General features: G+C 38.3%; 1 protein-coding gene across 2 annotated transcripts in view; it reads right to left on the bottom strand.

Annotated features, from left to right (window-relative positions):
* Window positions 1-25,703, bottom strand: part of DOCK4 (dedicator of cytokinesis 4) — a 541,696-nt gene that overhangs the window by 104,847 nt on the left and 411,146 nt on the right. For both annotated transcript variants that reach the window (XM_036758430.1, XM_036758431.1), the window contains exon 26: window positions 20,486-20,584. In XM_036758430.1, the coding sequence (XP_036614325.1) occupies window positions 20,486-20,584 (99 nt within the window). The remainder of the gene's footprint in view (window positions 1-20,485; window positions 20,585-25,703) is intronic.

The raw sequence follows: 25,703 nt of genomic DNA, 5'->3' as shown, positions 1-25,703 counted from the left end.
TGAATTCCCTCCTCCCAAATAAAACGTGAATGTTTTGAGGGCAGGGGGATGTTTGGTTTTTGTATCTCCAATGCCTGGCACATAGTCGGCAATAAATAATTTGCCTATTGATTGAATTAAATACTTGTCCTCAAAAACAAAGTTTTTGAATAAAAGAAAATCTGTAGATTATTTCATCAGGGTTCTTGATTTTCCATGAAAACCAAGTATGGCCTACACTGCCCATAAAAGATGGCACAATATATCATAGTAGGAATTAGAGGAAAAGGTAGAGTCAAAAGAAGCACCTTTGGAGGATTCCCTAAGCATTCATCCACTGATCAAATGTAACAATGGCAAAGGCTTTTACTGTATCTTAGAAATTATTATTATATCATTTCTGAGGGCGGAATTTGCATTGGGTGTAGGGAGTTACAGGACAGCCATTTCCCAGTTCAACATACGAAAGCACTTTCTACTTGAAGAGTTTTTACGCCTGGCAGAAATGCCATTTTGAAATCCTTGAAGGGCTTAGAAGCACATTTTGATTCACAGAAAGCAACATTATAGACCCAAGAGACCCTCTAGTCCAACCCTTTCAGTTTATGCACGATCAAAACAGGCAGGGTAGGTCCTTGAATCATACCAACTTCAGTGAGGGGAGTGATTGCAAAGTCATTTTTTTTAAAAGCATAATTAAAGAATGAACCAAGAGTACAAAGATTTCTTCAAGCACTGGACAAAGGGATGTCTGCTATTTTAAGAACACTGTCATATTCCATTTAAAAATGAAGCATGGGTCATGGTGTCAGATGAGCTAGTGGGAAAGGTGTTCAAAGTAGTAATTCCCACCCAATGATCACAGATTCTTTCTGTCTTGTATTCTAAGACTCAGAAGGCACATTTTTTTCCCCTTGACTATTAACCGATGTGAGGTAGCTAGGTGGTGCACTGGATAGAGCACTGGGCTTGGAATCAGAAAGAACCATCTTCATGAGTTCAAATCTAGCCTCAGACCTTACTAGCAAACCACTCTAGCATCTTTGCTAAGAAAACCCCACATGGGGCTCATGACTTAACAACAGCAACAATTAACCTATACAGCAAATGCTCTGTTATTCACATTTATGGAGGGGTAAAAGAAGTGTAGAGCTGAGCATAATCAAATATTTAAAAATCACAGATGACAGCTCTAGTGCTAGATGGGCCATCACAGGCTTTCTAGTTTAACCCTGTCATTTTAAAGATGCGGAAACTGAGGTCCATGGAGGAAAAGTGTCTGGCATAAGATCACATAGGTAAAGATCAGAGGTAGAATTGGAACCTAGGACATCTAACTCTAGAGTCAGTGTTCTTTCCACTGTAACACACTACCTTTAAATATTTTTCTTTGGTTTTAGAATTATTTTGTTTTTCCAATTGTCCTTGGAGTGTGTTAGGTACTATGGAATTCACTTCAACGAAATAAATGAATTCAAAATGAAACTACACTATGATAATTGGTCGAGGATGGAATGGGAAGGATTTTTGTTTGTTTGTTTTAGTATCCTAACCCTCTTTCATATAACTCAATCCATGTTGGGAAAAGACTGATGTAAAGTCCTACTGATCACTCAATAAACACCAAATCAATCAATAAACAGTAAGCACCTACTACGTGCCAGGCACTATCCTAAGTGCTGGAGATACCAAAAGGGGCTAAAGACAATTCCTGACCTCCAGAAGCTTAAAATCAAATGGGTGAAACAACATGCAAAAAAAAATATGAAAAGCAAACTATATACAGGATAAATAGGAAATAATTCACAGGTGGGATGTTTGTGTTTCAAAAATCTTCCTTAAATTTGTGTTTATGGTTCAGAGAGGGGCTGCAAGATCGACAAAGCATATTAGACAAAGTAGTAACTATAATCAAGAAGTGTCTTTAAAGAAAATAACCAAACTTGAGTAGAGGCTCTTAAGAAACTTGAAAGGAAGATCAAGAAAGATTAACAGCAATGAAGTCAGTTTGCTTATAGAATTTCAGAAATTGGCAACATGTGAACATTAAACAGAAGCAATGCCTTCTATACAGAGGGCTGTTTTACATGGTAAGTCAACATTAGAAGGGTGGGCTCCTTTCTCTCCAGACCAGAGGAGCTTAACCTATGTCATGAAACCTTTGCTAGGGGTGGGGAACCTGTGGCCTTGAGGGCGCATGTAGCCCTCTAGTTCCTCAAGTCCTTTGGATTCAGTCAAAGGGCCACCCATGAGGACCTAGAGGTCTCAAGGCCACAGGTTCCCCACTACTGCATTAGGCAGTGGTAAAATCTATGGCCCCACTCTTAGTCATAAAACAAATGGAAAGAAATGCTAAATTTCTCTTAAGGGGTTGTAAAAAGTAAATCGTAATCATTTTTTTTTTCTATCTAAACTCATGGACCCTCTGAAATCACTCATGGACCCATGAACATATGAAAGAGGTATTTTTTTCAAACTTTTTTTTTCCAAGTTAAAAGTTTTGCTTTAAAAGAAAACATACCCAAAGCAAGGAACATAATAAAAAAAATCAGTTTATTACAGGAAAAGAAAATTATAATTCACTTCATTGTTTTCAAAATATACGCTCAAAAACTGGAAGATTTTCAGAAAAGAAAATAGGAAGAAATAAGACAGCTAGAAGGGACAAAATGAGAAAGGAAAAAGGAGAGGAGTATCAAATATAGTTAAAGCACATTTCTGGGTTTGAGTTGCAGATTACAGTCAACTTGACTAGTTTCAAAGAATTCATGTTCATGGTACCTTCATTATTGAACTTAAATGCAGGTGAAATAAATTACACTAATAATATTTATATTTGATAAACTTCACTTGGAGACCTCAACTGCATTATGAAAAAAATAAATTGCAAGTAGGTCTAATGTTTTAAGAGTCCTGGAAATTATTATTATTATAATTTCTGGTTCACCCTCTCTCATCCATGGAAAACTGGGGGAGGGAGGGAACTACACTAATCAAAGCAAGTTCTGGGGGGGAAAGATAGCTTCTGATGCAGGGAGCTGTCTGTAAGGTCAAAGGTTTCTGACTTTGCTTTCAGTTTCTAGGACAATTCTACTTCTATTGTCACTGAGTTGTTTCAGTTGTGTCTGATTCTTCGTGACCCCAACTGGGATTTTTTTGGCAAGGGTACTGTAGTAGTTCACCATTTCCTTCTCCAGCCCATTTTACAGATGAGGAACTGAGGCAAACAGGGTTAAGCGACTTGCCCAGGGTCACACAGCTGGGTGGTTTCTTGAAGCCAGATTTGAACTCATGAAGATGAGGCTTCCTGATTCCAAACCCAGTGTTCTAGCCTAGCTGCCCTCTCTGTTGTTGCTGAGTCATTTTAGTCATGTCTGACTTTCCATGACCCCAATTGAGGTTTTCTTGGCAAAGATATTGCAGTAGTTTGCCATTTCCTCCTCCAGCTCATTTTACAGATGAGGAAACTGAGGCAAACAGGGTTGAGTGACTTACCCAGGGTCAAATACCTAGTAAGTATCTGAGGTTGGATTTGAACTCAGATTCCCTCACTCCAAGCCTGGCACTCATCCACTGTGCCACCTAGCTGCCCTCTCTATTTCCACACTGATGCAAACCCATGGGGATAATTGTAATCCACAAAGAACAGGAGTTTTATGGGTTCACATATGTTGAACAATAAGGAATATGTGCAAAGCTGTAGCCCACAGAACAGGGTGGGTGTATAATGAAGCAGCACAGGATGATGTAGGACAAGTCTAATCACTATGCAGCTATTTCCCTCGCCTCCAGTCTTAAGGTTTCTTTTTAATTTGTCATATTCCAGTGAAGGAAAAACTTCAAGTAACTCAAAGTCTTGGCACTCAAATCTGAGCTCCTCTATACTTTGTACCAGCACCAACAAAAAGCTGCTTTTTTATATACTGTGGTCGAGAAGGGAGAAAGAATGCATACTGTTCATATCACAATTAATCAAAAAGCCAGAAAGCACTCGAGCAGCAACCTTACAGTCCTTTGTGCTTCTTAAGCAAGAATATATTAATACACTTAAAGAACCATCAGGCCCACCTGCCAAACTTCATTCTGATTCAGAGAACCCCTATCGAAAACTTGGGTCAAATTATTCTTTGGTGAGAAATTAAAACTAGTGACAGAAAAAACAAACATATACCAAGGAATATTTGTGCTTATTATTGGGCCAGGAACTTACCAAGAGGAAAATCCTTGTCCCAATACAGATCTGTACCTGCTTGGCAACTTACAGAGTAGTCCAGGGTCAAACAGCCAATTAAAATCTAAAGTAGGACTTGAACCCAGATCTTCCTGACCCTGAGGCTGGTGCATTTTGTTCACTACAACAGGCCATCTCTGTGCCAGAATATGCTAATTAAATCTTATATCATCAAAATCATCAACTCTTGCCAAGGAACAAGATCTCAAAGAGATTCTAATGCAGTCTATGGAAATTCTCCTCCTTGATAATTAGGCTCCTTTTGAACACTTTCAGTTATGAAGTGTGGAGAAGGACAAAGAACAGTCTAATCCATTTTGGGAAGGACTAGCTCAGGGTGGAAGTTCAGTGGCCAGTTATGAGCTGATATGCATTATATTGTGAGCTCCTTGAAGGCAGGAAATATCTTTTGACATCTTTGCATCCCCAGAATTTAGCACAGTGCTTATCACATAATATGTACTTAATAGATGTTTAATGCTAGACTGATTGATACCACCACTGATCACACCAGTACGGAAGTCTCTCGACCTGCTCCATTTATGATCTGGGCCAGTTCTTGCCTCCTTAGGCTCTTTCCTCCTGAGAGCTCACTATTTTGGTGCCAAACTATAGTACAAACAATCAGCTCAAAAATGCCAAGCACAAGCAATCACCAACTTTAACTTTTGTGTTGTTGTACTATTGTTTCAGTCATGTCTGACGCTTTGTGACCCCAATTGAGGTTTTCTTCGCAAAGACACTGTAGTGATTCCCCATTTCCTTCTCCAGGTCATTTTACAGATGAGGAAACTGAGGCAAACAGGGTTAAGTGACTTAACCAGGGTCACACAGCTAGTAAGTGTCTGAGCCTGGATTTGAACTCTTAAAGATGAGTCTTCCTGATTCCAAGTCCAGTGCACTATCCACTGTGCCACCTAGCTGTCTTAACCTTAATTTTACCCTTCCTAATAGCAGGGATTATAAGTATATATCACTATGCCTAGCACCAATCCATTTTCAGATATCTCTAAATTGCAGAAAGTTCATTCTTTCAGTGAAGAGAAAGCTAGCTCCTTCTGCACATTCATCCAAGCTCTGTCATAAGCTATACAGAATAAATCTAATCTCCCTTCCATACAACAGTCCTTTAAATATCTGAAGAAAATTATCATTCCTTCATTCCCTCCTTATACACCTACGTGCCCCAAATCTTTTCTTATTCATCTTAAACATCCCTAGCTACTCTGACTGTTCTACATACGACAGCTAAGTATCACAGCATAACAAGTGTTGAACTTGAGTCAGGAAGACCCGAATTTGAATTCCGCCTCAGACATTTACTATCTTCTTGACCCGGATAAGTTGTTTAACTTCTCAGCCTCAGTTTCCTCATCTGTAAAAGAACACCTATCCTCACAAGGTTGTGGTGAGATCCAAAGAAGATAATAGATGATGCCAACCTTAAAATTGTATAATGAAGAAAATTAATTTTAATGCTGTATTAATACTAAAATGTAATATTCCTTTTTCTGTGTGAACGCACACCTTTCAGCCTAGCCTAAATAGAGAAACTTCTCCCAATCTGAGCTGGCTAAGGAATATGACTGCCTTCTAGTCCCTTCTAACACTTGGGCTGGGCATCTCTGTTTACTCCATCAACATAGAACCCAGTCTGAACTTCTCCATACTACATACTAGGATGACTCTTGGGTCCTTGCTTCCTAAACAAAGTTGGGCTGACTTGGTCTACAAAGGGGAAACTAAACCAGGGAAATACTAATTAGGGTGGTTTCTCCAGCCCAGATTGCTAGAGGAAGTTGAATCTCATGACCAGGCCACTTTTCCCAGGTGCCCCTCCTCTCTTCAATGATGAAGTAATGAGGAGAAGTTGAGAACTCTTAGCCTACCTCCTCATTAACTATGCACCTATCAAGATTATCAGGGGAAGTCCCAATGATGTACCAGCAGGAAAACAGACTTGGATTTCAAGAGGCCTGAGACACTCATTTTTTGTCTTTTGATCACCAAAAGAGATCAATGACTTCAATTTATTAGTTATTGCTAGCCCATCCAATAAATTGATTAATCATAACCAGAACTCTGTCTCTCAGAATTTTACTCACAACACTACAAACATTACCTGTTGCTACCATTATTAGATATGTTTTCAAGGCCCTTTATTGGTTTCCGTCTATAATGAACATTATTTAGCTTGTCTCTATCCCTTTTAAAATGTAGTCCCTATAACTTAACATAATTCTCTAAGTGTGATCTGATAAGGAAGAATACAGCATGATATCTTTTCCTTTGCATGCTTTGCTTGGGACACTATACATTTTAATTAATGCAGCCAGGGGGCAGAGCCAAGATGGCAGCTGGAAAGCAGGGAACTGCCTAAAGCTCTCCCCCAGGACCCTCCAAACACCTATAAAAAAATGGCTCTGAACAAATTTTAGAACTGTAGAACCCAAGAAATAGCAAAGGGAAGCAGGGCTCCAGCCCAGGACAGCCTGAATGGTTGCTGGGTAAGGTCTATCGCAACGTGCTGGGAGTGGAGAAGAACACAGCCCAGCGTGGGCCACAACAGGACCAACCAGACCGGGAGCTGGGCAGAACAGCCCCTAGTGCCCTGAATCAGTGAGCTGAGGCAGTTACCAGACTTCTCAACCCACAAACACCAAAGACAACAGAGAAGGTTAGTGGGAAAAACTGCAGGGGGACAGAGTGAAAGGAGTGTGCGGTCAGCTACCACCCCAGAGGCGGTAGAGGTGGTGAAACTATGAGGCTGCTTCCAGAACTACAGCTACAGTTGCTTCCAGCCCCAAGTCCACCTGGTGGGAGGAATTAAGTGGCTGATAAGAGCAGGAGTGCAGAGCTTTCTTAGATCTGAGTCACAGTCCAAGTTGGCAGTTCTTGGGGGAGGAGAAGCATTGGTGTGGCAGAGATTGCTGTGTAGAAATAGCTCTGAAAACAACAGTGCAGCCCCTCAAGCTTGGGACAAAGTACTCTCTACTCTACAAGCAGTCATACCCCCATGAAAAACTCAAGGGTCAAGTAGCTGGCTGGGAACATGGCCAGGCAGCAAAAACAGATTCAGACTCAGACTTTGGAATCTTTCTTTGGTGACAAAGAAGACCAAAACATACAGCCAGAAGAAAGCAACAAAGTCAAAGAGCCTACATCAAAAGCCTCCAAGAAAAACATGAACTGGTCTCAGGCCATGGAAGAGCTCAAAAAGGATTTGGAAAAGCAAGTTAGAGAAGTAGAGGAAAAATTGGGAAGAGAAATGAGAAGGATGCAAGAAAAAACCATGAAAAACAAGCCAATGACTTGCTAAAGGTGACCCCCCTCCAAAAAAAAATACTGAAGAAAACAATACGCTATAAAAAATAGACTATCTCAAATGGCAAAAGAGCTCCAAAAAGCCAATGAGGAGAAGAATGCCTTGAAAGTCAGAATTAGCCAAATGGAAAAGGAGGGCCAAAAGTCCACTGAAGAAAATACTACCTTAAAAATTAGATTGGAGCAAGTGGAAGCTAGTGACTTGATGAGAAATCAAGATATCATAAAATAGAACCAAAGGAATGAAAAAATGGAAGACAATGTGAAATATCTCATTGGAAAAACCACTGACCTGGAAAGTAGATCCAGGAGAGATAATTTAAAAATTACTGGACTACCTGAAAGCCATGATCAAAAAAAGAACCTAGATATCATCTTTCAAGAAATTATCAAGGAGAACTGCCCTCATATTCTAGAGCCAGAGGGTAAAATAGAAATTGGAAGAATCCCCTGATTGCCTCCTGAAAAAGATCCCAAAAAGAAAACTCCTAGGAATATTGTCACCAAATTCCAGAATTCGCAGGTCAAGGAGAAAATATTGCAAGCAGCCAGAAAGAAACAATTTGAGTATTGTGGAAACACAATCAGGACAACACAAGATCTAGCAGCTTCTACATTGAGATTAAAGGGCTTGGAATATGATATTCTGGAGGTCAATGGAGCTAGGATTAAAACCAAGAATCACCTACCCCGCAAAACTGAGTATCATGTTCCAAGGCAAAATATTGACTTTCAATAAAATAGAGGACTTCCAAGCTTTCTCAGTGAAAAGATCAGAGCTGAATAGAAAATTTGACTTTCAAACACAAGAATCAAGAAAAGCATGAAAAGGTAAACAAGAAAGAGAAATCATAAGGGACTTACTAAAGTTGAACTGTTTTGTTTACATTCCTACATGGAAAGATGATGTATATAATTTATGAGACCTCAGTATTAGCGTAGCTGAAGGGAATATACATACAGAGGGCACAGGGTGAGTTGAATATGAAGGGATGATATCTAAAAAAAATCAAATTAAGGAATGAGAGGGGAATATATTGAGAGAGGGAGAAAGGGAGAGAAGAGAGAATGGGGTAAATTATCTCACATAAAAGAAAAAGCAGTTTGTTGGAAGGGAAGAGGGGGCAGGTGAGGGAGAATGAGTGAATCTTGCTCTCATCGGAATTGACCTGAGGAAGGAATACCATACACACTCAATTGGGTATCTTACCCCACAGGAAAGAAGGAGGAAGGAGATTAAAAAAGGGGGGGACGATAGAAGGCAGGGCAGATAGGGGGAGGAGGTAATCAAAAGCAAACACTTTTGAAAAGGGACAGGGTCAAGGGAGAAAATTGAATAAAGGGGGATAGGATAGGAAGGAGCAAAATATAGTTAGTCTTTCACAACATGAGTATTATGGAAGGGTTTTACATAATGATACGCATGTGGCTTATGTTGAATTGCTTGCCTTCTTAGGGAGTGTGGATGGGGAGGGAAGAGGGGAGAGAATTTGGAACTCAAAGTTTTAAAAGCAGATGTTCAAAAAAAAAGTTTTTGCATGCAACTAGGAAATAAGATATACAGGCAATGGGGCATAGAAATCTACCTTGCCCTACAAGAAAGTAAGGGAAAAGGGGATGGGGGGAGTGGGGTGACAGAAGGGAGGGCTGACTGGGGAATGGGGCAATCAGGATATATGCCATCTTGGAGTACAGGGAGGGTAAAAATGGGGAGAAAATTTGTAATTCAAACTCTTGTGGAAATCAATGCTGAAAACTAAAAATATTAAATAAATAAATAATGATTGAAAAAAAAATTAATGCAGCCTGAGACTGACTTTTTTTTCTTTTGGCATTACTGATTCATTGATTTGGCAGTCAACTAAAATTCCTAAATCTTTTTCACATAAACAGCTGCTAAGCCACACCTCTTCCATGCAACATCTGAGCAATTGATTTTCTGAACCCAAGTAGCAAGTCTTCAGAGTAACCTGTACTCTTTCATCTTTTATGTCAACCCGTTGCGATCCTTTTGAATTCCATTTCTGTTATCTGGCATATAAGTTGCCTATGTTCTCTCTCTTTCCACTTTGATATCATACACAACTTTGATCAGCATACTTTCTAAGTCTTAAATCATTAATGAAACAGTTTAACAGGACAGGGCCCTATGGCATGTGACTTAGAGACCCCCCACCCCCTACACCTTGACTTCAATCCATGAATCCAAGATTATTTGCGTATAATTGTTCAACCAGCTACACATTCCCCTTGCTGTAATATCATTTAGACCACATTTCTTCAGCTTGGCCATAAGGTTTTCATGAGAAACCTTGTCAAAAGCCTTGATGAAGTCTAGATGTGACTACAGCAGAAGGCTGGAGTGGAACATTTGAAAGGACCCAGTCAGAACATTAACTCGTAGTTCAGCATTTGCCATTTGCTTGTCATATAACTTTGGGCAAGTCTTTGACCTCTATGAACTTCAGCTTCTTCATTTGCAAAATGTAAAATCAGAGATTTCTCTATATAATATTCAAATGAGCAATATATTCTGAAATGAAATCAAAAGATGCACAGACCACTGCGATCTCTGCTGGGCACATTGTAACATTCTTTATTACGTGTTTTCACAGTTAACAAACAATGAACTTCAAAGTGTCCACAGAAGGTGAGGGTTTAGATGGTTCCTCGCTGTCTAAACTTAATGGGCACCAGGCTATGGAAAGGCCCAGAGAAAATACTTAAATCAACCAAGTAACAAAGTGTGGGAATCTATGGAGTAAAACAGTATTAAACATGTTCCACCCAAGCTGAAAAGTATTTTTAAAATGCCTATAGACATTGAGCAATGAATTTGTATACTTTGTAGACATTAGTATATTTTTTTTTATGTATACAACTGCCATTTCCCAAGCCCTTGAATTATTACCTTGCCAAATTAAAATCTTTTTTGGAAATAAATGGGAGTAGTACAAACCCCAAATAAAAAGACAGAAAATTACAAACAGCTATAGCCAAGTGAGGGAGACTGGTATTTTCATCCCTATGTAGCAGAGTAGCATAATTAGTTGAAATAGGAGTTAGAATTCAATGAGCCAGAATTCTATAATTTAAGAATATCCAAGGGCCACAGTTACACACACTGATCCCAAGCACTGCTTCCAATGAAGCCCAGACCTGCCAGTGTGATACCTACCCTTTCTGAGTCATGGAGTAAGCTTCTTTGTTGGGAAAGACTAGGAATAACAAAAGGAATTATGATTACTTCTTGCTCCCATCAACAAGTCTGTTAAATCATTCAAAATGTGGGAGAGGGAGTCTGTGGCATTGCTGGAAATTCTGACCCCAAGAAAATGTTATATAAGGACTATTTGCTAGTATTATGTGTTTGAGAAAATGGAGAAGGTGGAGCCTTACTACTACTTACCATTCTTACTATTCTGTCAGAAAGACTACAGCTTGATGGATGATTGACACTTAATAAGCAGATGAACTGATCTTTAGTAAGTAGATAACTACTGGTTATCTTCTCTAAATGCAGTGTTTCATAGTCCCAGGCTTCTGATGACATGCTATAAATGCCTACAGTGCCAGGTTTTTCGATGAATAAGTAGGAGCCTAGCATGGTAGTTCCTATATATTTTCAGATAGTCCTCCTAGGACCCTTCTATCTGCTGGGCCCTCAAGTATCATATGTGGCTACTTGGGCAGCTTAGATATGTACCTTCTGTTAGATTGAAATATCACTGTCATCCTTCATATTTCCCTTTTGCAATGTTGACCAAAGTTGATTCACATATCTACCTCTTAAAAGTATCAATTAATCCCTCTTAATTGTAGTCAAATGACTTACTTACGAAGTATTTGTGACCAACACATGAATCTTTTATGCCTTCATTCATGCAGCTCTCATTTTGCCACATAATATTTGTGGCCTTCAGAACACTTATTGGAAATGGCTTCTGCAATTTGCCTAGAATCTCAAAGGTGCTTTTATAGCTCCTGAACTAGAAAAGCTTTTCGTGGCTTTGAATACTAAATATCAGAAAAACCAGTACTGAAACAAATGCATTTTGTAAGAGCTCTAATACAGCTAAACCCCACTACAAAATGCTTTTGCTGTATTAGGAATTTAGTTAAACTGCAGATCTGGTACTCTCCGGGGACACAGTTGGCCTACAAGACTTATTGCAAAGAAAGTCTATCTTAGGTGTCTTATCTTACTTCCCTGACAGCAGTCAAATGATGAGGTCCTACAGTACTGAGAAACAAAACTCAGGAGACTGTAGTTCTCCAATGAATCCTGGGAAAGGATAAGACCACCCAAGTCCATACAAGCCAAAATTAATTACAATTTCAAGTGATGGTATAGTACCTACTGATCTTAAGATCCATTTCAGCCACATTGGTGGCTAAAAGTCTCTAAACTGAGAGAGTTAACATTAGAAAATAGAAAGAACAATCTCCAGCTACAAGACCCTTGGTTTGACTTTACTCTTCTGAGATGGCAATTTTTAGTTAGGCTGTTATTCTAGGGTTTTTATATAGGGATTCCTGGTTTTTTTCTTTTTCTTTTCTTTTTTTTTTTGCACAGTCATTACCATTTTTCCTGTAAGGCATATCAGGATATTTTAAAGATATATTTGTGGTTTGCAGAAACCACGAATCTTATACACTGTAAGAATTCGGTTATCTATTTGATATGCCTAACTTTGCAAATAAGGAGCTTAAGGAAAATCAACTTCTAATTATTTACACCAGGGGAAGAAACAGTGGCATGAACATGCCATAAAGCAAATAATCAAAAAGCAATTCTCAATTTGAGTTCATTAGAGCCAGTTAGCTTTCAAATTATATTTAGGCTAATAAATTAATTTAAATTTTCAAAGCACACAAACAACTGATTTCAATTTACCATTTTTGCATACTGAAAAAAAGATTAGAGTCATTTCACAAGTAATAAACTTAAGTTACCAGCAATGGGCCACATATTACCCTTGTGTTTCCTTAACCAATCCCAAGGCCACTCAGCCAACTTATCTATCTCCACTAAACCTGTACAATAACCACACGGGGAACCATGTCACCAAGTATCTTTTTTCTTTATCTTGTTAAATGAGATAATATATGTAAAGTGATCCACAAGCCTTAAATAATTATATAATTGCATTTTATTAGTGTCACTGTCATCATCATCACCATCCCTATCTACTTTTCCCCCTCCTGGAGATCCTATATCTATGATCAATAGGATTATAGATAAAACGGACACTAAAGATTATCTAGTGCCATCTCATCGCTTTACAGATGAGGAAACCAAGACTCAGTGAAGTGATTTCTTCAAAAGTCACATAGCTAGCGAGTGAAAAAGCCAAGACTCCTACTCATGTCTTCTAACTCTGAGTCCAGCATTCTTTTCAATGCCCCACACTGCCCTCACATGTTCTTACATGTGGTTGTTCAATATTTGTTGTATTTCCCCATTTTCTGCCATCGTATAGTACTCAGTTTCACTTTGGGCAATCTTCTTCATCCTACTCCTCATGCCCCACCTTTTTTCCTCTCTCCTAATTCTTGCTCAATCACTTTAAGAATGTGTTTTTTCACTTTCCCCTCAGTTTTTCTATTTGTTTTTAAGAAAGAAAAAAAAAGACCCTATTTAAGGGGAAGAATCACAAGGATAATGCTAGCAATATACCTACTTCAAGTAAAAGCTGATAGTTGTGAAATTTAATTAGACAAAAGAATCAATGCCATTAACCTCTAAATCCCTTGAAAGTGTCTCCAAATCTCCTTTACATTCACTACGGAAGTCTCAATTACTTTCTCATCCTCTTCCAATTAAGCCTATCTTTGCTCAAGTACTAGTAGTCAAAAAAATAAAATTTAAACTATTTCTTACCCAACTTTACTTTCTTTAGGTTTTGTTTAATATGTATTTAGTAACAGTTATCATATGTGTTTAGTAATAGTTATCATTAGCTATAGTTTCCCACTGTAGTTCAATTCAAAAGCTGCTGAATTGTTTCAGTCATGTCCAACTCTCCATGAGCCCATTTGGGGTTTTCTTGGCAAAGATACTGCAGTGGTTTGTCATTTCCTTCTCCAGCTCATTTTACAGATGAGGAACTGAGGCAAACAGGATGAAGTGACTTGCTCAGGGTCCCATAGCTAGTAAGCATCTGAGGCCAGATTTGAATTTACAAAGGCAAGTCTTTCTGACTTCAGATCTGGCCCCTTATCTACTGTGCCATCTAGTTGCCCCCAATTCAGAAGTACAGTCCTTCAAACTAGTACTTCAAAAGACCACTCTTTCTCTAATACACTCATGGTGCAGACATATTGTCCTATTTGAGGTTCCTAATGTTCCATTTTGCATGCCTGTGGCTTTTACCCTGGAACAGGCTTGGAATGCTCTTCCTCCACACTACTGAATTCTTAAAGAAGTCTTAAAGTATTTTAACTACCTCAGAGGTTAAGTGGAGTTCCATGTATTGGTTTGGAAACTTTATCACCACTCTTTCTAAGGGAAAATGCATTTTGGATCCTAAATAAACAAGTTATACAAAAGTAATTCCTTGAAGTCAGGGACTGTTTCATTTATGTCTTTGTATTCTGAGCATGTGGCACAGAATCTGACATATAGTATAAGCTCACTAAATTCCTATTGAAATTTTTGAAACTTTTAGAACACATTAAGTTTGTAAGTTGAACAATAGTTCCTTGGATTCCTCAGTGTCTTTTTCGCTTGAGAGCTGACATCTTTGTTATCCTGTCTCCACATCACTTGTTAATAACCACATGAGAAAAATAAATGTTATGAACTCACAGAATCTCACAGTTGGAAGGGATGTGAGAGGACATCTAGCTCCAAATTATACCTTAGCAGGAATCTCCTCTATGATATCAATAAGTGGTCACTCAGCTTCTATTTCAACACTTCCAATGATGGAGAACCCACCACTCCCTAAAGAAGCACATTCCACTTTTGGATAGCTCTAAACTTCAGGAAAATTTTGCTTACATTGAACTCTGAGCCATACCTCTGCTATTTCTATCCACTGCCCCTCTTTCTTCCCTTTGGGTCTAAGTAGAATATATGATAACCACATGATAACCATATTCTAACTTTTTGAATAACTGAAGACAGCATTCATGCTTTTCCCCATTCTCTCCCCCCACCAAATACTCATTTTTCCTAATTAAACACTCCCACTTTCTTTAACTCATCTTATGATATGGTCTACAGTACTCCATTCTAGCTGTCTTCTAGACTATCAAAATTCTTTACAAAATATGGCATGTAGCACTGAATATCATACTCCATATATGGTCACTAAAGAGCAGTGTACAGACATAAATCATAACCTTTATCATTCTGGATCATATGGTTCTCTTAGAGGAGACTAAAAGATTACATTAGTATTTTTGGCAGCCATGGCATATATTATTGATTCATAATGATATTAAAATCCATTAAAACTCCTAGGCTTTTTTCCCATACATGTAGTAGGAATAACTTTTGCTATAAAATTTGCATTTAACTTGCAAAATCTCTAATTTACATTTTCCCATAACTTAAAAAGAACTTCCAATTTTATTATTGTCAATGCACTGAGTTCCCACAACTACTATGGACTGTTTCTGAATGTTCATTTCTCAGAAATACTTGTTAAATATCTCCATTATTCATAGTGAAAATAGCCATAATGATCAGGATTGCTGAGTATTTAACAGATTTACTGCAGATTCTCTGCAGTAAACCTATACAAGGAGTCACAATTCAAATGGTTAAGGCATGTATAGCACTTTTGTAGATTTCTCCTAGATGTGTGTGTAAATTATCACTGGGGAGGAAATCATCATAATCTGTTTTTGGAGAAAGTTCTCTTGGCTGCCTGGAACGAGAAAAGTACAGACCTTTATTCAGAGCCTATAACATACATTATTCTTGTTAGTGGGTATATTAAAGTATTCAAAAGCAATACCCTAGTCTACTTGGTCATTTCTTTCAACTTATGCTTTGTTGCTATTTTCAACATCATTCCCAGTCTATAGAAACATGTAAAGGAGTTTTTATATTGTACTTTTAAATCTTTGACAATCTGGCTTCTGATCTCATCACTCAACTGAAATTGCTCTCTCCAGGTTTCCCAATGATCTCTTAAATGCCAAAGCTAATGACCTTTCCCAGTTCCCATTCTTATTGACTTCTCTGTAAGTTGTGACACTACTGCCAGCCTTCTCTTTCTGACCATCCTTTCCTCTCTGGGTTTTCATCAAAATGCTCTCTTCATTCTGCTCTCACCTTTCTGATTGCTCCTTCACAGTCTCCTTTTCTGGGTCCTCATCCATATTACTTACTGTGAATGTACCCACAAAGTTCCATTGGGTGATCTTCTCTTTTCTCTATACCCTATTTTACTTGGTGATCTCATCAGTTCCCATAACTTAATTAACATTTCCATCTAGATGACTCCCTGATCTATATTTTTCTAGCCCAGGCTCTCTTCTAAACTCTAGTCTGAAAAAAGCAACTGCATATTGGAATTCCAAACTGTATCCTTCGTACCTATCTCATACTCAGCATGTTCAAAACAGAGTTCATTTTATTTCCTCCAAAAGTGATGCTTCTTCTGAACTTTCCTATTCCTATGAAAGGCATTACCATCCTTTCAGTCACTGAGGTTTGCAATGTCAGTGTCATCCTTAACTTCTTACTCTCATCCCACTTACTGCTGTCAAATCTTTTTGTTCCTATCTCTGCAATATTTCTCACATATCTCACCTTTTCGTGACCCATATCACAGCATCCACCATCCTGGGTCAGCCCTGTATCAACTTTTGCTGTGACTATTGCCACAGTCTTGTATTTGGTCTTCCTGTCTCAAATCTCTCCACATTTCATTCTGTCCTCCAAAGAGCCATAAAAGTTATTTTCCTAAAGCACATACAGGATAGTGTCACCTTCCTACTAAAATTCTATTGGCTCTCTCTTATTTCTAGAATCAAATATAAATTTCTCTGTTTGGCATTTAAAGCTCTCCACAGTCTGGTTGCATCCTACCTTACCAGTCTTCTTATACATTTTTTCTCCCCCCTCTTCTTCTCCACCATCCCTTTCCCTCTCGTATATGCTATAATACCACCATATTGTCTAAGTTGCTGTTCTAATGGTCCATTTCCCAAATCTGTGCCTTTATGCTGGCACATGCCTGGAAGGCTCACCTTCCAGCCCTCTGAGCTTTGATGTCCTTTCAAGAATCAACTCAAACATCACTGTTATCAGGGCCTTCCCTTATCTCTCTCTCCTACCCCACCACAGCTGTTAGTGCCTTCTCATCTAAAGTTCCTAAGTATCTGCATTGCATGTCTAATATACATACACACACACACACATGCACGTGTGTGTGTGTATGTATACATATATATGTGCATATATATATATATATATATATATATATATATATATATATATATATATATATATATATATATATGTACACGTTGCTTTCCATGTTGGAACACAAATTTCTTGAGAAGAGACACTGTTTGCTTTTGTCTTTATATGCGCAAAACTTAGCCCATTGCTCGGAACACGATAATCAGGCAGCAAGATGGTAGTATAATGGATAGAAGGCTGGGTCTGAAGTAAGGAAATCCTAAGATGTCACTCATCCTTCTCAGCCTCAGTATCCTTGTCATGAATATGGGGTTAATGACAGCATCTACCTTAAATGGCTATTGTCAGAGTAAAACGAGATTCTTATATCCATCCATCCATACCTTAAAGTGCTAATATAAATGCTAGCTATTATTATTAAAACAATTAAATTGCTTGTGGAGTGATAAAACTACATTCTTCCATTAAAATGTAATTCTTCAGAAGAGAAATTCAGTTGATCAAACATACATGAAGTTCCCACTGCCTATAACACATTCTTGTAGGCATTGGAAGAGTATAAAACTTAGACAAGACAAAATTTCCTCCTCATCTCTGAGTGTTCTCACTGGCTATATCTTATACCTAGAATTCTCTCTCCTCATCTATGTCTTGTGACTTTTTTCATTTTTCAGTTCAAATCTCATCATCTGCAAGAAGGCTTTTCCAGTCTCCCTTAACGCTTCTGCCTTCACTCCGAGATTAGCTCCAATTTATCTTGCTTATAATCTTGTTTGCATGTTGTCTCTCACATTAGACTGTGAGCTCCTTGACAGCTGAGCCTGTTTTTGCTCTTCTTTGTGTCCTGGGAGGTTAGCAGAGTTCTTGGTATATAATAGGTGCTTAATAAATGCCTGTACTCTTGACATATTCATGGAGCTTACAACTCTGTTAGCACAAATGATGTTACAGAATAGGAATTCAATGAATGCTGCTGTACAGTCATCTTCATCTGAGAAATTCAGATTTTCATGTTTCCAGAGGCACAGTCAACTCTTGACTCTAGTCTCTGGGGAAATACACAGGCACGGAGGCAGAGCCAAGGTAGCAGAGTGAAAACAGTGACTTCCTTGAGCTCTCCACCAAATACCTCCAAACACCTGTAAAAAATGACTCTAAACAAATTCTAGAGCTACAGAACCCACAAAATGACAGAGTGAAACAAGTCTCCAGCCCAAGATGGCCTGGATGGTCACTAGGAAGGGTCTATCACACCATGCCAGGAACAGAGCACAGCCCAGTGTGGGCCGCACAGAACAGACCAGGCTGGAGCAAATTGGGTGGAGCTGGCCTCAGGGCCCTGAATCACTGAGCTGTGGCAATTACCAGACTTCTCAACCCACAAACGCCAAAGACAACTGAGCAGGTCATTGGGAAAACTGCTGGATCTGGGTGAGAGAAGTGCATGATCCAGACCCAGCCCAGGGGGCGGCAGAGGTGGCTGCAGTAGCAGTGGCAGTGGCAGCAGCAGCGGCAGCTGTTTCCAAGCCCCAAGCCCACAGATGGTGGAAGTAAAGAATCTACTGATGGCCTCTTGAAAAAAGATCCCAAAAGGAAAACTCCTAGGAATGTTGAAGCCAAATTCCAGAGTTCCCAGGTCAAGGAGAAAATATTACAAGTAGCCAGAAAGAAACAATTTGAGTATTGTAGAAACACAATCATGATAACACAAGATCTAGTAGCTTCTACATTAAGGGATCAAAGGGCTTGGAATATGATATTCCAGAGGTCAAAGGAGCTAGGATTAAAACCAAGAATCACCTTTCCAGCAAAGCTGAGTATAATACTCCAAGACAAAATATGGATTTTCAATGAAATAGAGGACTTTCAAGCATTCTTGATGAAAAGACCAGAGCTGAAGAGAAAATCTGACTTTTAAATGCAAGAATCATGAGAAATACAAAAAGGTAAACAGGAAAGAGAATTCATAAGGGACTTACTAAAGTTGAACTGTTTATATTCCTACATGGAAAGATGATACTTGTAATTCATGAGACCTTTCTCAGTATTAGGGTAGTTGAAGGAATATCTGTATATAAAAATATACAGAGGGTACAGGGTGAGTTGATATGAAAGGATGATATCTGAAAAAATAAAATTAAGGGGTGAGAGAGGAATATATTGGGAGAAGGAGAAAAGGAGAGAAGAGAGAATGGGGTAAATTATCTCACATAAAAGAGGGAAGAAAAAACTGTTATAATGGAAGGGAAGAGGGGGTAGGTAAAAAGGAATGAGTGAACCCTACCCTCATCAGATTTGGCTTAAGAAGGAAATAACACACACACTCAATTGGGTATCTTACCCTACAGGTAAGTAGGGGGGATGAGGGGGAGGATGATAGAAGGGAGGGCAGATTGGGGGAAGGGGCAGTTAAAAGCAAACACTTTTGAAAAGGGAGAAGGTCAAAGGAGAAAACTGAATAAATGGGGGACCGGATAGGATGCAGGGAAATATAGTTAATCTTTCACAAAAAAAAAAGAAATACATATGCACACACACATCTTGCTTTGTGCATCCTTTAGCAGTCTCTGCATCAAGCATTATCCTAATCTGCTTTGTGCTTCATTAGTCAAAACTCCCAAATAGCACAGACATCCCTAAAAGATTCTTCTGTAGTTACCCAAATATCTGTTAATCCACAGGATTAGAAATGAGAGATGAATGCGTGATATAGGTCTAGTACCCTTTCTCAGCACATATTCAAAATGCATTCTTTAACGTAAGTGGCTGTGCTCATTCTGAACAGATAAGATGCTATATTTAGGTTTCTGCCTCCTTTCCTACCAGATGAGCTCTAAAGCCCTTTCCTTCTCTAATATTTGGCAAGCCTCTCCACTGCCAAGGTAGACCAGAGTATTTAATTCATCTGCCACATTGACTTATCTAGACGAGTAAGGACAGGTAACAGGACAGTAAAATGAATGTAAAGAAGGGCAGAAAATTGCCAACAGCTCTGGTCACTAAAGAGAAACAGTGAGCCTACAGGGTTTTGGTGGACATTAGGGGAAAAAAACTGAAATATTGCTCAAGTCGTAGACAAAGACTGGTTTTTTGTACCAACTTGAAATTTATGGTGTTTAATGTCATACTGTCAGACTAATACATCATATTGATTAGAGCCCTTAGGTGGCAAAAGATGTAGAATACAACCCAAATTACCCCTGAGAGTGGGCTCTGGAACTTGTCAATAACACTGTGATCCACAGTCCCTTGTTTGAAAGAAAGAAGACATTTTCTTTAGCTTGTCCTTTCTATCATTTTCTAGGAAGGACAAATGTTACCAAGGCCACTGCGTGGAAACAATAGGGAGTTGTTTCACTCAACTCCCAGAAACCCCAAGAGCCACTGTAAATTAAAAAGTCTATACCACTGATTAGATACTCCTATCCCCATCTGCTGAGAAACAACTCAGTTTTTTAACATCAGCAAGTATAAACAATACTCCTTTAATTATGATATGGAGGAAAAAGAGAACAAACAAAGAGGGATAATGAGGAGAAAAAAGAAAAGTCAAAAGAGTCACTTACCCTTAGTTCTTCCTTTGTGCTGAAGCCATCAAGAAGCTGTTGATAATGTCTATCTGTCATCTGTCGTAACAGGGACAGGAGGCAGGCAACAAACTCTCCCTAATTACAGAGAAAATCATATATTATAGCGAAGCACCCCATTCAGAAGAACCCGGAGTTCAGAAAATCTGAATTCAAATCCTGCTGAAGATATTTCTCAAGTGTGTGATCATGAACAACTCACTTAGCCTCACTCAGCCTTAGTCTCCCTGGCTGTAAGATGGGAATAGTAATCAGACCTGCCTCTCAGGGCTGTTGTGAGAATAAAATGAGATGATATTTTCAAAGCATTTTGTAAAACAGGGCATTATATAAATTATTATAGTTTTTATCATCATCATCATCATCATCAAAATAGTCTCTATCCTCCTTAAAGGTAACTTGTAAAACCTGAAAACACAAAGTATTGTGGCATGTAATACAACCTGAAGTGATACTGTAGGCCATGGGCCCAGTTAATTTAAATTTTAAATTTTCTTAAACCAGGGGTCTGTGAACCTTTTAAAAAATATTTGATAACTGTATTTAAACATAATTGGTTTCCTTTGTAAATCTATGTATCTTATTTTATGCATTTAAAAACATTATTCTAAGAAGGGGCCCATATGTTTCAACAGAGCATCAAACAGGTCCATGACACAAAATTGTTAAGAATTCCTGATCTAAATTAGGGTTTACAATCTCAGAGACAGTTATTCTTTTCTCACTGTAAGGAGAAACCATCTACTTCACTTAAACCTATTGAGATTCAGAGGAAACTACCAGTATTTGGTAAAAATAAATTTATCTCTATGGATTACTTCTTAAATAGCAGACTAACCCTAGTGACACCCTGCCTACCTATGAGGAATTAAAATAATAACTGGCATCATCAAAAAATGAGATATTTTCCATTAAATGAAGATTACTACCTCCTCCATTAAGTACCAAGGGTTTAAAAAAGTATTAATGATTTTTTATGAGAATCCTTCCAAAAACAGATTATAAACATCCCTGCCTATTTAAATAGAAGACACAGCATAATCAAACAACTTCTTGATAAGTCCAACTCAATAATTCTCCTTCAATGGATCTGGGATCATAATGGTGTGGGTATCCTTCCACAGGAAGAGATCACCACTCATCTACAACCTTTTTTCCCACTTGTCTCTTATATGTGTCTTTCCATAGATGCTTTAACAGAGAATCAACTCAACATATGGGAGGCCTTTCTTTTAGGTCAGTTTACATTACGTGGGTACCCATGTAACATCTAGTATTGACAGTGGTTACACTGTGCTATAACATAATGATGGCCTCAGAGGCTAGACAGCCAGCAGGTACTGGACTTTTTGTCCCTATATGAAATGTCCCCAAACTTATGCTTTTTGAATTCTTGCATGAGCTTTTTCCAGGTGGCCTGTGTCCACTTTTGCTGTAACACAGCGGACTGTCATTTCCTGATATTCTCAGTGTGTCTCAGTCTGTCTCTAGCTGCATCACGTCTTCCTCTCTGATTTTGCTATGAGCTAACACGCCAGATAATCAAGCTCATAACTGAGCCCAAAATAAGGCAATAAGGTCTAGAACTGTGGGTTTAAACCCACAGTTAAAGAAGCACTGAAGGGGTCATGAGTGGAAAAAGTTTAAGAAGCCCTGGTCTAGATGAGGTATTGAAGGGCTTTCCCATGAATTAAAAAAAAAAAACGTGAATTAAAGTACACGGATCTTTTTGCTTTTCCAAGTTCTCAGAAGTCTTTTTTTATTATTTCTTATTCTTCCCACTCCCCACTCCTCTCCATCCCAGTAGAAAGAAAGTTCTGTGTGGTCAGAAACTGCTTTCCTTTTGTCTTTTTATCTCTAACACCTAGCATGTTGTCTGGCATCTAGTAGGTGCTTTAAAATGGTTCAATTGAATTCTTGGTTCTCATTGTATTTGGACAGCTAAGGCTGCTGGTATAAATAACTTATCGTATCTATTTTGGACAGATAATACAATAGATCCATCACTTTCAAAGTATGCTCATCTTGAACAATGGTACCTAAAGCCCAAACTAGCTCTCTCCCTTCCCACCCACCCCCAACTCTCTGCGGCACAATACCATGCCAAGGATAAGGAGGTGAGATAGTAACACATTCATTAAGGGACTGTCCCATTGATCTGACATATTCCCAGAGAGAGAAAGCCTGTGCAAGAGAACATGTTGGCATTTGTAAACCAACAGTCCTTTTTGAAGTATAGGGTTGTATTAGAATATTTGTTATCCTCAGAAAAAAATGGACTGAACTGAGGCCAATGGCTCTATTCCTGCTTTTACTGATGTGGTGACCCTTCAGGGCCCCTCTCTGAGGCATGAGCTCAGTTAGCCACATGGTAACATGGGGTGGAGCTGTTCTATGGGGGGACCCTGACAAGTTACAGAGAAAAGACTCTAGTCTCAGACAACTGATCTGAAAGGGTTCTCTTCTCATGCTCCACTTTTATAATATTTCTGAGGGCACTTAATTTGTGAACTATGTGAAGCTTCAATGCCTCAAGTATGGTGTTACTCAACATTCTGTCCCTTCAGCAAAATCACAGCTGATGAAAGAACCTGACAAGTGGAAATTGATCTGAACTCACTCTGTATAAAAAGATGGCTATGTAGGTAGGCAAATGAAAACATTTCTAATATATTTGCTGCTAATTTCAAGAGGAATGGGGCAACTAGGTAGCACAGTGGAGAGAGTGCCAGGCCTGAAATAAGAAAGACATCTTCCTGAATTCAAATCTGGCCTCAAACACTTACTAGCTGGGAGACCCTGGGCCAGTCACTTAACTCTGTTTGCCTCAGTTTCCTCATCTGTAAAATGAGCTGGACAAGGAAATGGCAAACCACTCCAAGTACCTTTTCCAAGAAAACCCCAAATGGAGTCATGAAAAGTCAGATATAACTGAAAAACAATTGATTGTCCCTGATGTTCACAGACTCTACATTCATAATGGCAGCTAAGGGCAGCTAGATGGCACAGAGTGATGGACTCGGAGTCAGGAAATCCTGAGTTGAAATCTTGCCTCAGTCACTAGCTGTGTGATCCTGGGCAATTCACTTAACCTGTCTAGATTCAGCTTCCTGATCTATAAAATGGTGATAACAGCAACTAGTTCACAAGGTTGTTATAAGGATAACAGGAGATAATATATGTAAAGTATTTTGCAAGCCTTAAAGTGCTATATAAATGCTAGATATTCACAGCAGATTCTGGAATGTTATTTAACAGTTAGGACTCAAAACTGTCTTTTTTATATATATGCCTTTTGGAGAGGATGGCCCTTCCTTTCAAAAAAAATGGACTTTGTCATAATAATCTCTAGGTAAGACTAGTAAGACACGTACTAAGCAGGGCTATTCCCTGAAGACCATCTAGAAGATTCAGCTGTTATTAAACAAAATAGCTTGACTTCTAAGTGAAATGAAGAATTTATTTTTAACAGTATTTTGTAATCTGTCTTTTAATCTATTTTTTTTCTAAGTATAATTCAAGATCTTAGTTACGGTATATAAATTTTTAGATGGCTTAAGGTTTAGTTACTTGAGTGATCAGCTCTTCCTTTGTACAATTGAGAAAAATGATTATTAATAATCAATGATTTGGGGAGATCCAGAGTTCTCCCTCTTTTTCTCATTTTAAGGCTTAGCCCCTGAAGAATAGGACTGATGATGACAGACAGGATTACCATTCTCCTCAATCTATGTATTCTTACCCCATTCAACCTTACAAGGAATTTGATCTAAGATAAAACTATGGCCTATAGAATTCTCTGTTCCAGGCTTGGGTGGGAGACATAGACCCTTTGACTATATTTGCTCCTGAGGCTGGGAGTGATTTGGAAGTAAATGTCTTGATCAAAGTTACATTCCCCCAGCCTCTCTTTAGAATAGGTTTATCTCTCATTGTAATATTTGTTCTCTCTCATTAATTGTTAACCAACCAGAGTTGACTGCCACCCTCAGAAACACTCATTCTTCCAAGAGCATATAAACTGTGAGCCTACCACCATGATTGGTCTCTTACAGTAGAGAATGTCAATGACCCATTTTATCGGTAATATTCTAACATTATTAATAACATGATTAACTACCCAGAAATTATATCTCTCAAACTTCTTAAATGTCACAAAGTCACGTCAATTTTGACTAGCCAGAGATCTCTCCTAAGTTCTAGAACTTGGGATGTAAAGACAGGCCATTTTTTTCATGAAATTATTTGCCCAGTCTGATGAACTCAAGGACACGGTAAAAGACATATCATTTCATTGATTTCAAATATATGCCAACTACTAATGCTGTCTTTTAAAAGGTTTTCTGTAATATTAAAATGACAAAGTTTATTGAATATAATAATTTAGGGCAATAGGTGATTAGCAGTCAGCTAGGAAAGAAAATCATCTTCCATGGATCATGGAAGTAGCTATGACAAAAAAACAATGGACCACTTTAACTTTCCCATTCAAACTGTCCACATTTTTTAGGGTGCTCATTCTGTCTTTTATCAAAAAATCACACTTATGTTTTGTGTAAGTACAGATGCAGGGAAAAAATTCCAATTAAGCTGCAATTCTGTAAATCTAGAATCAGTTTACACTGATGGTTTTTCCTGTCGCACTTACATTGTTTTAAATGTTATTGCTCTAATTAGAGGAGGATAAATGATTAGTTGAGCAAGGAGGTTACACTGAAAACACAAATATTTTAAATATGAAATGCACTGGGAAACACAGATTACAGTAATTTAACAAACAGATAGGAATATAGGTCTACAGATTGCTTTACTCATTTTTATGCCCTTATTTTTTAAAAATATGGTCATTGTGATTAATTTGCCTTACAATATAAGAACAAGGAAGAGTCAATCAAGTGACAGATATTATTAACAATGACTAATTAAAAGTCTTTGTCTTTAAGAATTAGTAGAGGGGTTAAGATGACTAAAATAACAGAAAATGATAAAGGAAAAAACAAGTATAATGTATTAAAGGCACTTAGATAAGGGATAGATTACATCTGGTTTGTGGGGGCAAGGGAAAGAATAGTACTTTATTAGAGAGGAAATAACTGAACTAGTTTTTAAAAGATGGATAATATTTCATTAGCTGGAGAAGGAAGGGGTGTATTCCTGTAATAAGGAACTGCATGATCAAAAGAGGGGTAGAAGGGAA

This window comes from Trichosurus vulpecula, chromosome 5 (assembly GCF_011100635.1).
Source record: "Trichosurus vulpecula isolate mTriVul1 chromosome 5, mTriVul1.pri, whole genome shotgun sequence".
Classification (NCBI taxonomy): Eukaryota; Metazoa; Chordata; class Mammalia; order Diprotodontia; family Phalangeridae; genus Trichosurus; species Trichosurus vulpecula.
The sequence above is the reverse complement of the archived record's forward strand: the minus strand, read 5'-3'. Positions and strand labels throughout refer to the sequence as shown.